General features: G+C 41.9%; 1 protein-coding gene across 1 annotated transcript in view; it reads left to right on the top strand.

Moving 5' to 3' along the window:
• Window positions 1-16,634, top strand: part of TYR (tyrosinase) — a 56,239-nt gene extending 39,605 nt beyond the window's left edge. The window contains exons 4-5 of the mRNA XM_077298570.1: window positions 9,624-9,805; window positions 15,706-16,634. Coding sequence (XP_077154685.1) covers window positions 9,624-9,805; window positions 15,706-15,923 — 400 coding nt within the window. The 3' untranslated portion in view covers window positions 15,924-16,634. The remainder of the gene's footprint in view (window positions 1-9,623; window positions 9,806-15,705) is intronic.
• Window positions 16,635-17,663: the final 1,029 nt, after the last annotated feature.

Raw genomic sequence — 17,663 nt, 5'->3', positions numbered from 1 at the left:
ATAGAATTATTCTTACCGTTAATTCGGTTTCTAGGAACCTTCCACGACGGCACTAATTTCCCACCCTCTATATATTTCCTGGATTAATTCTGGGACTCAGAAGGTAACCGGTGCTATGGTTTCAGTTATAAGTCACTGGTGAATGGGAGGTGGGAGGTGCTTTTAACCTCTCTTGTGTTTCCTGTTCCCCATTAGGGCAAAGAGACAACCTCCATATGCCGTCGTGGAAGGTTCCTAGAAACCGAATTAACGGTAAGAATTCTATTTTTTTATTTTAATTCTTTATTTTTTACATGAATATGGATCCCAGGGCCTGAAGGAGAGTTTCCTCTCCTTCAGACCCTGGGAACCATCCAGGATAGCTTCCGATACTTGTGTCCCATTGACTTGTACTGGTATCGGGTATCGGCGATATCCGATATTTTTCCGGTATCGGCCGATACTATCCGATACCGATACTTTTAAATATCAGAAGGTATCGCTCAACACTAGTCAGAGGTCATGTCCTTCTCCGCTCTTCGAACAGGGTTATAGTTCCATATCTAGACGACTTCCTGGTAATAGGGAACTAAGCGGCGCACTGCCTGTCTCAAAAGAGGTTACGGCGACGCTAGAGATGTTGGGGTGGAAAATAAATCTCGCCAAATCAAGGTTGACGCCAGAGCTAGTTCAGTCCTTTTTAGGCTTAGTTCTGGACTCCAGGCGTCAGCTTTGTCTCCTACCAGAAAACAAGCTGGTCAAAATTCAAAATCTTGTAGAGTCAGCGATTCAACACCTCGTAATGACATTGAGGAAGGCAATGTCCCTGTTGGGTTCTCTGACGTCCTGTATACCCGCAGTAAGATGGGCACAGTTCCATCTAAGACTGTTACAGTGGGAGGTCCTGTCAGCTCAAAAGTGATTAAAAGGGCATTTAGAGGGGAAGCTACGCCTTTCATTGGAGGTAACAGATTCCCTAGAATGGTGGGCCATAAGAGATCATTTGGCATCGGGGGTCCAGTGGATAACTGTGATAAAGCAGATCATCATCACCACAGACGCAAGCGGTACAGGATGGGGGGCGCATTTAGGAACTCTCTGTTCAGGGATCCTGGTCCCATCTAGAATCACAGCAGGCATCAAATTTAAGAGCGTTATGGGCTGTAGAGAGAGCTGTAAAACACTTCCTTCCCATCCTTCAGGGTCACCATACCAGAGTCATGTCAGACAATCGCGCAGTGGTTGCATATATCAACCACCAAGGGGGGACGAGATCCCCTTCCCTGATGAAGTCAGCATCTGTCCTCCTACAACTAGCAGAGCGCCACCTACTATCCCTCTCTGCTCTCCACATAAAGGGGGTCGAGAATACGAGAGCAGACTACCTAAGTCGCAACACACTGAGGCAGGGAGAGTGGTCATTGAGTCCCTGGGTGTTTCAACAGATAGTGCAGGCTTGGGGCTTACCTGTAATAGATTGGTTTGCCACTCTAAACAACAGGAAAGTAGAGAGTTTCTGTTCGTTAGACCCGAGGGAGAAACCTTTCGCGTTAGATGCTCTTCAAATTCAATGGAATTTCAGTCTCGCTTATGTGTTTCCACCGATAGCGATGATTCCAGCAGTAGTAAGAAAGATCAGAATGGAGCAGGCGAGAGTAATTTTGATTGCTCCATTTTGGCCGAAAAGACCTTGGTTTTCCCTCCTGAGACAGATGTCTATAACCGATCCATGGATTCGACCAGAGATTCCGGACCTGCTTACCCAGGGCCCAATATGCCACTCTCAGGTGAAGGGCTTCCATCTTGCAGCCTGGAATTTGAGAGGGCGTTACTGAGTAAACAGGGGTTTTCACCAGGGTTAAGGCCCCGTCTCACATAGCGAGATCGCTAGCGAGATCGCTGCTGAGTCACAAGTTTTGTGACGCAACAGCGACCTCAGTAGCGATCTCGCTATGTGTGACACGTACCAGCGATCAGGCCCCTGCTGTGAGATCGCTGGTCGTGTCGGAATGGCCTGGACCTTTTTTTGGTCGTTGAGGTCCCGCTGACATCGCTGAATCGGTGTGTGTGACACCGATCCAGCGATGCCTTCACTGGTAACCAGGGTAAACATCGGGTTACTAAGCGCAGGGCCGCGCTTAGTAACCCGATGTTTACCCTGGTTACCAGCGTAAATGTAAAAAAAAAAAAAAACAGTACATACTCACCATCTGATGTCCGTCAGGTCCCTTGCCGTCTGCTTCCTGCTCTGACTGAGTGCCGCCGTACAGTGAGAGCACAGCAGTGACGTCACCGCTCTGCTCTCACTGTACGGCGGCACTGTCAGAGCAGGAAGCAGATGGCAAGGGACCTGACGGACATCAGATGGTGAGTATGTACTGTTTGTTTTTTTTGGTAACCAGGGTAAACATTGGGTTACTAAGCGCGGCCCTGCGCTTAGTAACCTGATGTTTACCCTGGTTACCCGGGTGCTGCAGGGGGACTTCGGCATCGTTGAAGACAGTTTCAACGATGCCGAAGTCGTTCCCCTGATCGTTGGTCGCTGGAGAGAGCTGTCTGTGTGACAGCTCCCCAGCGACCACACAACGACTTACCAACGATCACGGCCAGGTCGTATCGCTGGTCGTGATCGTTGGTAAATCGCTATGCGAGACGGGGCCTTTAGTCTCCACCTTGTTGAAAAGTAGAAAACCAGTAACATCGAGAATTTATGGTAGAACATGGAAAAAGTTTCTGGATTTTTCAGGGCAACCTCTGGGAGACTAGGCTCCTGTAGGTACTATTTTAGAATTTTTACAAGCGGGTTTACAACTAGGGTTGGCAACTAGTGTTGAGCGATACCGTCCGATACTTGAAAGTATCGGCCGATACCGGCAAAGTATCGGATCCAATCCGATACCGATACCCGATACCAATACAAGTCAATGGGACTCAAGTATCGGACGGTATCCCTGATGGTTCCCAGGGTCTGAAGGAGAGGAAACTCTCCTTCAGGCCCTGGGATCCATATTAATGTGTAAAAGAGAGAATTAAAATAAGAAATATTGCTATACTCACCTCACCGAGGGAACCGGCAGCGTTCTTTGCTTAAAATTCACGCGTTTACTTCCTTACGTGAAGTCCCGGCTTGTGATTGGTCACTTGCCGCCCATGTGGCCGCGACGCGACCAATCACAGCAAGCCGTGACGTAATTTCAGGTCCTTCAGGATTTTAAAATTACGTTCTGGCTTGTGATTGGTCGCGTCGCGGTCACATGGGCGACGCGACCAATCACAAGCCGTGACGTCACGGGAGGCTGGACATGTGCGTATTTTAAAATGCGCGCGTGTCCTGCCTCCCGTGACGTCACGGCTTGTGATTGGTCGCGTCGCCCATGTGACCGCGACGCGACCAATCACAAGCCAGAACGTAATTTTAAAATCCTGAAGGACCTGAAATTACGTCACGGCTTGCTGTGATTGGTCGCGTCGCGGCCACATGGGTGGCACGCGACCAATCACAAGCCGGGACTTCACGTAAGGAAGTAAACGCGCGAATTTTAAGCAAAGAACGCTGCCGGTTCCCTCGGTGAGGTCCAGGCTGCGTCGGAGAGGTGAGTATAGCAATATTTTTTATTTTAATTCTCTCTTTTACACATTATTACATTAATGTTGTTTCGATACCGATACCCGATACCACAAAAGTATCGGATCTCGGTATCGGAATTCTGATACCCGCAAGTATCGGCCGATACCCGATACTTGCGGTATCGGAATGCTCAACACTATTGGCAACTAATACGCTCAAGGTACAGGTGTCGGCATTAGGAGCCTTGTATAATTGTAATCTAGCCTCCAATAGGTGGGTGTCCCGCTTTATTAAATCTTGTAGTAGGTCTAGACCAGTGGTAATTCAGAGGGTTCCTCCGTGGGATTTGAATCTGGTGTTAGACGCTCTAACCAAAAGTCCATTTGAACCTTTGCAGGAATCATCGGTAAAAATACTCACTCTTAAAACTGTGCTCCTGGTAGCGTTAGCATCAGCCCGTAGGGTGAGTGACTTGCAAGCCCTGTCTATCTCTCCTCCTTACATGCAAATATTTAATGACAGAGTAGTACTCAGACCAGATCCGGCATATCTTCCGAAAGTGGTACTTAAGTTCCATAGAAGTCAAGAGATTGTATTACCCTCTTTTTGTAATGATCCTAAGAACCCAGAGGAGGTGAAATTTCATACACTGGATGTAAGAAGAGCTATTTTGCAGTACATATCCTTGACTAGTCAGTGGAGGAAGGATCAATCCCTATTTGTAGCCTTCCAGGGTAGTAGAAAGGGATATGGGGTATCCAAGGGTACTATTGCTAGGTGGATTAGGGAGGCTATTTCCTTATCCTATGCTTCATGTGGCGCCCCGATCCCTGAAGGCATCAAGGCTCACTCCACCAGAGCTGTGGCTACTTCCTGGGCAGAAAAAGCAGAGGTATCAATAGATCAAATTTGTAAGGCCGCTACCTGGTCCTCTCCGTCTACCTTCTTTAGACACTACCGGCTAGACCTATCCTCCTCAACTGACCTTACCTTTGGTAGAAGGGTGCTACAAGCGGTGGTCCCTCCCTAGGGTGGTTCTTTCTCCAAAAATCTCTCAGGTGTGCTGTCATGGGAGACGGGAAAACATCAAGGTTACTTACCGGTAGCCGTTTTTTCCGGAGCCCATGACGGCACCTGTATATTCCCTCCCTTCTTTTTTCACCCTTTGGTGCACACTTTTTAGCTGGGTGTTTTTTGTTATTATTATGATGTGGTGGTGGATTGCCATGTGTACTAACCAAGGGGGCCTCTCATGCTCTGAAAACCAACTGAAGCGAGGGAGAGGTACCGCCCTTTTATTTCAGTAGGTTTCCTGTCCCAACTGGGGGGATCCCTCTCTCAGGTGTGCTGTCATGGGCTCCGGAAAAACCGGCTACCGGTAAGTAACCTTGGTGGGTTTTTTTTTTTTTTTATCGGGACAGCTTATCAAGAAATCCAACCAGAAAATATTTTTCACACCCTTTAGAAAACCATAAGAAATCATTGACTATAAGTGATATGTCTATAGCCCCTAATTCTGATATGAAGAAATCTGATGTATTCACTGTAAACCTGAAAAATAATTATACTGTAGTTGAAATAATCTGTTTCTTTAACTTTATATAAGAAAAAAAAAAATTTTACAGACCAAGCAAAAAAAGTGCCCTATTTTTTATTTTTTTTTTAGACTGTCCTATCTATCAGTCCTTTAGAATCACAATTCCCTAGTATCGGCAGCTTCCAGAGCAGTTCCCCTAATCACAATTCTCCATTTCTTGATTTTTGTTCAAAAGCCCTGTCATATAGCAAATACAGCGATAACCGTTTAGATTTAGAACAAGCACTGACTGTTCTGGTCAGAAGCTCCATCACACAAATAGTCTGTCACTGAAGGAGCACCTGCCCCTTCCTCCCCAAAAATGAGCATGAAGTAATTATATGTACTATTTTGGTCCAAGTGTACACCCATAAAGTGATCTGCTTTGAAAGCTCATTCTCTCAAATTGGCCTATCTGTACATTGCCGGTATGTCCATGCACTCGGAGTATATCAACAGACCTCAATACACTTCTAGAATAATTTTAATGTGACTTCAAAGCTAAACTTCAGTGCTGTTAAATCGGATGACCATGCAGGTAGGGTCGTATCGATTACGGTTAAACCCGTGTGGGTGAGTGGCCTGCCAAAGCAAGCGCAAACTTCAACTGGATGTGCTTCCTCAGACCCACATTCAGCTGAAGTGTATTGCAGCGCAGTGGACCCAATGGGTCCATGTGCTGCAATACACGCTGCTGACCACCCTTGTCCCGCTCAATCTCCACCCATTTTGGCAGAACTGAAAAAAAGTGGCACAAGAATACCAAACTGCAAAAATGTTGTGCAATTCGGAGCTATGCAAAAAATGCTGTGACTTTTCTCAAAGTAATTTATACAAGAATTCTAGCACAATTCCTTTGAATCAGTTGTGTGTGTGTGTGTATATATTATATATATATATATATATATATATATATATATATATATATATATATATATATATATATATATTATAATATATAATTTCTCAGAAGATTACAATTAAAATGAGTGAAGTCTCTCAAGTGTTTAAACACGGAGGAGCAAAAGGAGAACTATATTTTGAACTTTTGACTTTCAGGCTCCATATGTCACCATCCACTACTGATTTGAACATGAGATTAGATTACTATCTTTTTATAGATAATCATCTTGACTATCTCATACATTAATTTGACTTGCAAGATTTTTGCATACTATTGGTCTCTCATACATTAATTTGACTTGCAAGAATTTTGCATACGATTAGTCATACAGATTCATGTTATGTCACTGCATTGTTACTGTGTTTTTGCTCCTAACAATCTATATTTTATTTTGCAAATCCACCTTTTGGCTTTCAACACTGCCTACCTCATTCTGGGCTGCTCTTGATCAGATTCAAGGTCTCTTCTAAAGGTACCTTCACACTAAGCGACTTTGCAGCGAGAACTATGACGATCCGTGACGTTGCAGCGTCCTGGATAGCGATCTCGTTGTGTTTGACACGCAGCAGCGATCTGGATGTCGCTGTGATATCGCTGGTCGGAGCTAGAAGTCCAGAACTTTATTTCGTCGCTGATCACCTGCTGTCATCGCTGGATCGGTGTGTGGGACACCGATCCATTGATGTGTTCACTTGTAACCTGGGTAAATATCGGGTTACTAAGCGCAGGGCCGCGCTTAGTAACCCGATATTTACCCTGGTTACCATTGTAAAAGTAAAAAAAAAACCACTACATACTCGCCTTCTGATGTCTGTCACTTCCCCGGCCGGCGGCTTCCCTGCACTGAATGTGCCGGCCGGCCGGCCGTAAAGCAGAGCACAGCGGTGACGTCACCGCTGCTGCCGGCGCAGACACATTCAGTGCAGGGAAGCCGCCGGCGGGGGACGTGACAGACATCAGAAGGTGAGTAATATGTTGGGGGGTTTTTTTTGTTTTTTTTTTTACTTTTACAATGGTAACCAGGGTAAATATCGCGTTACTAAGCGCGGCCCTGCACTTAGTAACCCGATGTTTACCCGGGTGCTGCAGGGGGACTTCGGCATCATTGAAGACAGTTTCAACTATGCCGAAGTCGTTCCCCTGATCATTGGTCGCTGGAGAGAGCTGTCTGTGTGACAGCTCCCCAGTGACCTAAACAGCGAAGCTGCAGCGATCGGCTCGTTGTCTATATCGCTGCAGCGTCGCTGAGTGTGATGGTACCTTTAATGTTCCCAAAATTGGTACATACTGCATACTGTGAGTATGTGCACAGGTATTTCTTCAACTCTACCCACATGTGTTTGGCCCCTACAGTCCCCAGACTTCAACCCAATCTAGCACCTCTACTTAATTGTCATTGAACCATTTTTGTTTTCTCCAATCTCAAAGTATGCTTCCAGTCATTGTCTTGCTGGAACACTGCCATCCTTTTCATAACCATAGTAGTAGAATACGAAGTAACTATCTAGTTTTATATAGATGTGTGTGTGTGTGTGTGTGTGTGTGTGTGTGTGTAATATCTCTGAATTGAGACCACCATCAATCCTGGACAAGTATCCAACGCGTTTGAGCTTTGAAAAAACAAACATATAATCAGGCTTCCTCCACAGAACTTGATAGTTCCTTCAATTTCTCGATCCATTGGCAACTTTTCCCTTGCTTCTTCCAGATCTATTTGCACCCATCGGAGCCTAGGCTATTGACATTTGTCTCATTGCTTCAAGTTGCCCGTTTCCAATCTTCTACTGTCCACTTTTCATACTTTTTTGCAAAGCTTCTTATGATGTTGTTAAGACTTCTCACTTTTTTTTTTTTCACGCCATCATTCCAAACTTGTATAATAGTGTTGAATTGACTTTTGTGATCTCACTATTTTATAAAGCACATGAAACCCCTCCATTGCCATGGTTGTCGAGCCAGAACTGATAAACCTTGTGATGAGCGATTTGATGACTCTGATATTTTGCCTGGACGTCCAACTCTTGGCCTTTGGATGGATGGACTTCATCTTGTGTTCTTCCAACTGTCATGGCACTTGCATGATGCAGTTTGGCAATTTTCTTGGCTGAGAGATCGCTATCAATGAGCTGGATGATGCAGTTTTGCTTTTCTTGGGAAATCTTCATGGCTGCTCCTAAGGTGGAAACTTCACACTAGACCTTAGAAATCATGGTCCCAGAGTCTGGAGGAAGAGTGGAGAGGCCACAATCCAAGCTGCTTGAGGTCTAGTGTGAAGTTTCCACAATCGGTGATGGTTTGGGGAGCCATGTCATCTGCTGGTGTAGGTCCACTGAGTTTTATTAAGACCAAAGTCAATGCAGCTGTCTACAGGAAATTTTAGAGGAATTCATGCTTCCCTCTACCAACAAGCTTTTTGGAGATGGAAATTTCATTCTCCAGCAGGACTTGGCACCTGTCCACACTGCCAAAAGTACCAATATCTGGTTTACAAACTACAGTATCACTGTGCTTGATTGGCAGCAAACTCGCCTGACCCTAACCCCATAGATAATCTATGGGGTATTGTAAAGAGGAAGATGAGACACCAGACCCAACAATGCAGACGAGCTGAAGGCTGCTATCAAAGCGACCTGGGCTTCCATAACCCCTCAGCAGTGCCACAGGCTGATCGCCTCCATGCCACGCCGCATTGATGCAGTAATTAATGCCAAAGGAGCCCCGACCAAGTATTGAGTGCATTTACTGAACATACATTTCAGTAGGCCAACATTTCGGATTTTAAAATAATTTTTTCAAGCTGGTGTTATAAAGTATTCTAATTTATCGAGATAATGACTGTTGGGTTTTCATTGGCTGTAAGCCATAAACATCAACATTAACAGAAATAAACACATGAAATAGATCACTGTTAGTAATGACTCTATATAATGAGTTTCACTTTTTTGTATTGTAGAACTGAAATTAACTTTTTGATATTCCAATTTTGAGATGCACCTGTAGATGTCATGCAGCATACTATGTGGATAGACGTGGCAACCCAGACAGTCGGCAAAAAGACTAGCAAGGAGAACAAGAGAAAAACGACCAAGTCTGGAATCAGAATGTTAGATTAAAATTATTTTTAGATCAGGAAGATGACAAATGTACAAGGCAAGGAAGCACGTGCAAAATTGTATACCAATATGTAGAAATCAAAAATATTCAAAAAGAAATCCATGCCTAGCAGTATTTACTGGTTCTACTTGTCATGGGATTTTTTTTTTTAAGAATATTTTTTATTTCTACATATTGAAGTACAATTTTGCACGTGCGCCCTTGAGTTGCTGTACGTTTATCTTCCTGATTCAAATAATTTTTATTTTTTTTAATATGACATTTTGTTTCCAGACTTTCAACAAACTTTATTAGGCATCCGAACCAGAACAGTAAACAGTAAAAAGTCGGGGTTTGATACCAAACACTAGGTGTCCGGTACGGATCATAAACTTTCAAGTTAAGGTTTGTTCATCCCTACACAACTATTCACTGTTTTATTAAAATGGCTTCCATAGAACAGCGTCGAATGTCCAATATGATGTTGTATTTCTCTTCCTCAGCATATTTGAGCAATGGCTTAGAAGACATCAGCCATCACAAGATGTTTACCCAGAAGCCAATGCACCTATTGGCCATAATCGTGGCTACTACATGGTTCCGTTCATCCCACTGTATGCCAATGTAGAGTTCTTTGCCCCAGCCAGAGACTTTGGATATGACTACGACTATCTAGCAGAAGCAGGTACTGTACTGAGATTTCTTTCTTGGGTAAATCTCTATAACATTGATTTGCTGTATAAATTTTAAGACTTTAGGTCAAATGTTTTATTTGTGTTTGGTCTTTGCAGCTTTATTAATGACAGTTGATGCCATATGACTGTAGAAACTTTTTTGGGGAGCAGAAAACAGCCATTTTTGGAGGGGGATTCTGAAAACTGAATTGTGCTTTTGCTTTAGTAAAATGCCTTCTTTTCTGCCCTAAATAAAATTCTTGTAAAAAAAAAATGTTGGTTGCCTGTAGTCACAAATTGCAGTCTAGAGGTCAACCCTCCAGTGGTGGCCACTGAGACAATTTGCACACTTTGCTGCCAAATACATTCACCTAGTTGTCCGGGAATATTTTTCAGTTGCAGTTGTCGCCTTCCTTACTTTTGCATGAATTTCGTCTAAGGGTGGTTCAGAAACTAGAAATTGTTGACCTACCTTCAGGATCATACCCAAAAAGCAAAAAGGACAGCGCCACAACGGACAGTGAAAAAGCAGCTTACGTTTTATTCTGCCTCCTGCGGCGACGTTTCGGTCAAGAGACCTTTATCATCTCTTGACAGAAACGTTGCCGCAGGAGGCAGAATAAAATGTAAGCTGCTTTTTCACTATCAGTTGTGGCGCTGTCCTTTTTTGCTTTTTGGGTATGGACTCTATATCTGGGATGGACCCCCTGGTGTTGACGTGCGCCCTCATGCCCATAGAGGCGTTGTATTTATAGGGTGTGGTTTAACTGCTCTTTTTTGGATTTTTCTTCATTCAGGATCAGTCATTAATATTAGGTCGTTATCTGACACCCGGGAATGCCACTGGTCAACTGTGTGCAACTTCTGTGGTGGCCTGATGCACCCGGTATATGGAACAGGCACCGCTTTGCATACTGTATGTACCTGTTGGATCCCCACCAAGTAATGGTGAAGACCTATAGTGTAGTCCTGGAAAGCCAATTTAGGCAAATTTCACATGGCTACGAGGCTCTTGCTTTCGGGTCAGATGACTCGCATTGTAGTTCATACACAAATCACTGATGTGTGAAACCAGGTTTAAAGGTACTACTCAAGATAGAAATATCACACAAGACACAAGACACAATATCGTGACGTGATGGGAAGACCATTGAATGGTTGCGATACGAATTGCAGGCTCTAGGTGTCGACATGTTGGCATTTGTATGTAATCAATTTAATGATCCAAAATCAATATGTGCTGACTATACTATATAATTCCATCAGTATCATCACAAAGCTAAAACAGCAATGAGACTGAAAAAGCACAACATACTCATAATATACAAAATAATTATTTTATAAAAATATATATATATATATATATATATATATATATATATATATATATATATATATATGTATATATATATATATATATATAATATTACACATGGACACGTTGGCATTTGTAGCAGAAACTTTGCCCAACAAAGGAAATCATGTAGGGTTTTTGTTTTCTTGATTGGATCCAATCATTTATCTCACAAATCTTTCTAGAATTTGTAGTCAAAACTAAAACAGATTACAGCTGTACACAATCATATTTTGATGGGCATGGTGTCCCTGAACATAAGATAATCACAATGTGTCCCTTTAGCAGGACTCCCAGCGATCAGCTGTAATCTATAAAAGAACTTGGCAGCAAGTGTTCAATTTTGCAACAGCACCAACACGGGGGAATTGGGTTTTACACAATATCCATTCGAAGGGCGGTCTATGAAATTCCGGGTTGGTCCTCCCAATAGAGATACTGTTGACAAGGGATGGGGGGACACCTATTTACTAAAGTCTCTACCAATGTATATTTAAAAAATGGGTTTTGTAACCAATTTTAAGTGACACCTTCAGCTCTTACATCTGCATATAGATTTTACTTTTTTTGTCTTTTTTTCGTTCAAGCTGAACAGATTTTAGCTGCTGGAGTATTTATTGTACAGTAAGCAGGTAGCATGCCTTGGAAAACTGCCGGAATTTTAATTAAACAATCTTAGCCTTGTGTATCGTTATAAAGCCTTTGCGAAATTTTAATGAAGCTTCTGTTGATGAAAACGCTCCAGCACATTTTCCTCTGGGTTAGAAGCTCTTAAGTTGATGGTGAAGAATCGCTTTGTGCCCATGAGGCTTAGGATCTTTCTCAAGAAGCTTCTCGCTATTTTTAATATACATTTTGCGTATTTATTTGGCATGTGCAGGTGGGGCAGCCCCGTATACCCAGGACAATGGTAATTACATCTATTTTATTCATGGCTAGTTTTATTAGGACCATTAATTCTATATAATGTTATAGGCTTCAAAGCAGATTCTGGATTTTACGTGTCCTTCATCTCCAATGAGGCTTGTTCTGCTGAATATCATTGCCGAGGTTCATTTTGCATGTGATTTGACGGGAAGAGACTCTTATCTCCCTTGAGCATTTCTACAAGGAGACTTGGCATCCCCATCTGAAAAACAAACACTCAAAGGCCAAGTGACTTGTCGTAGAAGGTGACCGCTGAGCCTCGGAATTGGAAACTTGACCATAACCTCTCATAAGCCTTAATTGTTCCCTTTTTTTTGGCCAATATTGGATTATCAATCCTTTTTTTCCTAATTGAAATCAGCCATAATCAAAAGTATCTACAATCTCTATTAGCAATGGCAAACTAAACACTTCATGTTCTCTATCAAACAGATATTTGTCTAAAGACTCAAGATATTTCAAGCAAAAACTATAGGAGAGCATGGTCTTATTGATGCCTTTTTCGAACCTATAAGCCAAATATGTCTAGGCATTCTCTCAAATCTCTTATTCTGTAACTGGTCATCTACTCCTTATCCGTTGGGTGGTTCCTGTTAATTGGCATTCTGTCAGCAATATAGATCTTGGAACTTCCTCTCACCTCTAAGATGGATCATACCTTCCATTGTTCAATGAAATGGCTTGTCTAACTGAAATGAAAGACTGCATCTCTGATACCAGTCTATGTAGACTGAAAGACAGGAGAGCAGGAGTGTAGAGGGGCAAAAACCAGGGCCCTGTAATGGGTCTCCAGAACATAGCAGTTGCAAGAGGCAAATTATATTAAATACAGTAGCATTCTTTTATTTCCAAAGATTTTGGGAAATCTTTTAGTATTGGCCATAGGCCTACTGCCTAATGGCATTTTGACCAGTTTTCCAAAAATCATGATTTGTATACATTCAATCGGTGGGCTCCAATTTTTGGAAAATTCTATAGATTTAGTTCCCAAAGGATCAAGAACTCCCACAAACACCTACCCTTGCACTGGGTTTTCTAAGTCCAATTCCATTTTCTGTCAGAGGAGCTGTCCCAGCAAAATTACCAAGACTACTTGGCAGGAGACACCTAGTCCTCTACTGATGATCTTCTGATTTAATTGTATTCAAGATACAACACACAGCCAAGTAAGTGACACTTCGCTGAAATCGGGTTCTCTGTCCCCAAACTATGCTTCGCTCAGATTAAATGACAAAAACCTGATGAGAGACTTTCTAGAAGGGTGGATTGTGGAGGTGCAGTTTTTGTAAATCCGAGAAGGATGTTGCAGTAGCCTTGGTGAGAGATAAGAGCATGTTCTAGAATTTGTAACTGGAGGTTGAAGAAACGGTTTACTGAAATGTTTAGAAAATGGAGGAGGTAAGAGCAAAATCAAAAGCTGCCACAAGGTAGTAGACTGAAGAACACTGGAACCATTTAAGATTTAATATCTGGAAATGGGGGTTGTATGAGATGGGGGAGAAGATGAATTCTGCTTCCATGTAGATACAAGGTTAGAAAAAAAACACTGGCTTTAGCTTCAATGCGAGGTAAAGGCAATTGATTGAATTCTCTTGACCCCAAATACCTTCAGTTTCCATGTGTCTACAATGGATTTCCTAGTAGTTTGTGTGTTAAGTGTGTCTTCGCCGTGCTCGAAAAATGTGAGTCCTCGTGGTTGCATGTCTTGTGGTTGTTCGACAGTTGTTCACATACAGGGATTGCCTAACAAGCAGTCTCTAGACGTGCAGCCGTGGGGACTCAAACATATTTTTCGAGCATGCCGAAGACCTCGATTAGCACCCGAGCATGCTCCAATAACCTTATCCTAGCACGTTTGCTGATCACCATTTCCTACCATCATTTTTTTTTTCTTGCGTAAATTAGAAAAATTTTAATTTTTAACCAAATTTTAGATGGACACCACGAAGAGTGATCGCATAGTGTATTAATGTTGCATACTTCGTTCATCATACATGTGATTTATTTGTGGACACAGTGTGTGGATTCGATCGATGGGGTTTGTGCTGATACAGACATCCAAACACTGATTCATTCATCTTATGGTGTATCAATAAGATATGATCTATGTGTACAACATGGAGTTCCCCTAGGTATTCAGCATCCTATTATGACCTTCTTGGGGGTCACTGATCTCGTGTAAACAAGGTGGTCAATAGGAGATGTTTGCATTATTGGACAGTACTGAAATAAGAAAGCGGCAACAAATGTATTAAAACTCCAGTGAGGATCAATACCGCGCATTAAACATGTCCCGATAATTCATTTATAAATTATTTCTAATCATCAATTCTATGACCCTAAAACTGATCACACTGGTTTATTAATATCACTCTTTGTAAAGACGACCTGTCGAAAGGCAACAATGATGGGTTATATTAATTCTATTTGTGATCTAGTTGTGTTCTGCTTGATTTGCTTCTTTCATTCCATTATGTACATACCCTTAGCGCATGTCCACACAAGATCTTTTTCAGGCGCATTCCACCTGAAGGTGCCGGAAAACAGACACAAAACAAAAAATGAACACCGCACACCAATATAAAGAAAATGCTGCTGTGCACATGTTCACCTTCCCGAACCTTCAGGATATCTGACCCCCTGTAGGTCCCAGGGGGGAGATATTAATGCCATATTTACTAGGCTATGAGCTTTTGATAGGAAACATGGCATATATATCGTTGTCCATCTGGCCGATTTATTAATTCGGCGCTGATGCACAGACCATACAGCTATGTAAGTAAATACGATAGGTTTGTCACAAAGCAAAATAATGTCTCCCATAACTATAGAACCTATGCCTGTCACAACAAAAACAATCTAACTGAACTTTGTTGCCTGTATCTGATATCACTGACCCGTGTTGCTTTTGAATACAGGAAGCCTTATTTCCACAGGCGCTAAGTGTCGCCTCCCAGTCTTTTCTATAGACAATGTCTGCTATCATCAGATAACCTGCTTCCATTACCTGTTAATAGCAGGGGGTTATATCTGGACAGGGGTCATGAATAGCTAGTGCTAGCTTTTTTTACATTTCCAAGTTATGATGAAGCCATGTTTCAATCCTTAATGAGGGTGACAAACCTGTTGATACTTTTACCGCTTCTTGCTTTCTGAACTTTAAAGGAGTTGAAGGAATCTACAAAAGACTGAACAAATGCACAGTAATATCAAAATTACTACTCCCTTGGGTATATTGTTTTTGGGTTGGTTTTTGTTGAGATTTTAAATATGCCATACTGTTTCAAAGATGAAGAAATTTTTTATTTAGTTCTAATGTTTAAGGCCTAGCAAGATGGCATGGCTTACAGGATCCTCTGGGGCGGATCTTTAGGCTGCTCCTCATTATTGCCCTAAGATCATCTCCCCCTTGTAAAGACCTTAAAAATGAGTACTTAATAAATAAACCCCATATCTTTGGAGCCACAAGGCAGATTTAAAAAGAGAGAACTGCAATTCTAAGGTGACCAAAGGGGGGGAAAAATTAGAGAAAAAAACTGTCCCCTTTTGACCTTGAGACAGGTTTTTTTTTTAAAGTTTTTATTTTTTATGTTAATGCTAATTTTAACAGCATCTTCTTCTTACTTTCAGACTCCATTTCAGATTTCTTGTTGCGTTATCTGGAAGAAGCCAGACAAATATGGCAGTGGCTCCTAGCGGCAGCCGTACTCGGAGGCCTCATTACGGCTGTGATTGCAACGATTGTGAGTTTGGCCTGCCGACGGAAACGGAGAGCGATCTCTGAGGAGACCCTGCCTCTCCTCATGGAGGCCGAAGATTATCAGAGCACTTATCAATCCAATCTATGATTTAGAGGAGCGACTTCTAAAAATCTCATAAGACCTTTTAAATGGGACTTTCATCATCCAAGAGTGTATAAAAAGTACACGGTCCATGGAACCAAGGGGATGTAACGCCCAAGGTGCAGGACACGTTACGACAACAGGATTTTAATATTAACCTCTTTTATCTTCGAAAGGGTTGTCCCTCTGCTTGTACAGTAAAGGGTTAATAATGTGCATTTTAGTATGTACATAGATATATTTTTCTGCCGAGTGCGACATGTCCCGCACACATCTATTATATGTACAAGACATATATATGTGAATTGTCATTTATTATCTGAATAATGCCCATAGTAAAAAAAGGGAGAAATCTACTTTGTGTATGTTGTTTTTTTTTTTTTTTTTTTTCTTTTTTGTTTTTTTTTGTCGGCTAGCCCTCAGTATTCCATTTTCGGCAGTACGGTAAAGCAATTTGGGGGGGTTTGCCACTGTCGTGCAAGAGCTGTTTTATTGATCGATCTAGGTTAAAATGATCGGGCCTTTACTATACTACATGGTGCCATGATAATATACAAACATGCTAATGTCACAGGCAGTAATCGTGCTCTATATTGGATGCTGTATGTAGGGGGAACTTTAGTCTCTACAAATATTAATAAATACCAATATCTTCATACCATAACCAGTAGCTATAATACAGTCCCTATGTAAAAAAAAAAAAAAGTAAAAATAAAATTTGCATATATTGAACACATCACCAATTTACTAAGTGCTATTGACATGAAATTCTGACCAGATGTCGGTAACAACCCATCCAATCTACACAGGCAAAGAAATAAAACCATAGATGTCCATAAATTAAGTTGTGAGAAATGACACCATGAAAAAAAAAGAAAGAGGTACAAAAAGCCATGGAAAGTCATGACACCAGCTGAAATTGATCAGTAATTTAGAAAGCGATTCTGCCACTTAGTGAAAACATCAGCTGGTTCAACAGATGACTTCTAAAAAAGGTGTCTCGTTACCAAGGTGCCACACAAATGTATCATGATGGGTAAATCCAGTGAGCTGTCTCAAGACCTTCGGAACCTTATTGTAGCAAACCTTCTGATGTAATTGACAGAAGAATTTCTAAACTACTGAAGGTTCCAGTGAGCAGTGTTGGGGCCATAATCTGGAAGTGGAAAGAACATTATTTCACTATAAACCGGCCATGACCATGTTCTCCCTGCAAGATTTCAGACAGGATGGAAAAGAATGATCAGAATTGTCAGAGCCAGGCACCACCTGTGGAGAGCTACAGAAAGATCTGGAATTAGCAGGTACAATTGTTTTAAAGAAAACAACTAATGCACTTAAACTACATGGCCTATATGCGTGTGCACTAGGCAAGACACAATTGCTAAACAAATAGCATGCTCAAGTGCATTATAAAGTTTGCTAAGCAACATTTAGACAAGCCTGTGAAATAATGGGAGAATACAGTCAGGTAAGATGCAATTAAAATTGAACTCTTCGGATGCCATAATACACAACTTGTTTGGCCAAAAGGCACAGCTTTAGACCCCAAAAACACCATACCACAGGTGAAGTCTGAAGTGCGGAACATCTATGTGTGGGGCTGTTTATAAGCATATGGCACTTTCAGGATTCATACAATTAAAGGAAGAATGAATGGACAAATAAATCAAGACCTTTTTGAGAAGTCTGCTGCCATCTACCAGGATGATGAAGGTGAAATCAGTGTGGATATTTCAGCAAGAC

This window comes from Ranitomeya variabilis, chromosome 3 (genome assembly GCF_051348905.1).
Source record: "Ranitomeya variabilis isolate aRanVar5 chromosome 3, aRanVar5.hap1, whole genome shotgun sequence".
Lineage (NCBI taxonomy): Eukaryota > Metazoa > Chordata > Amphibia > Anura > Dendrobatidae > Ranitomeya > Ranitomeya variabilis.
Note: the sequence above shows the minus strand (reverse complement) of the source record. Positions and strands in the feature narration are given on the sequence as shown.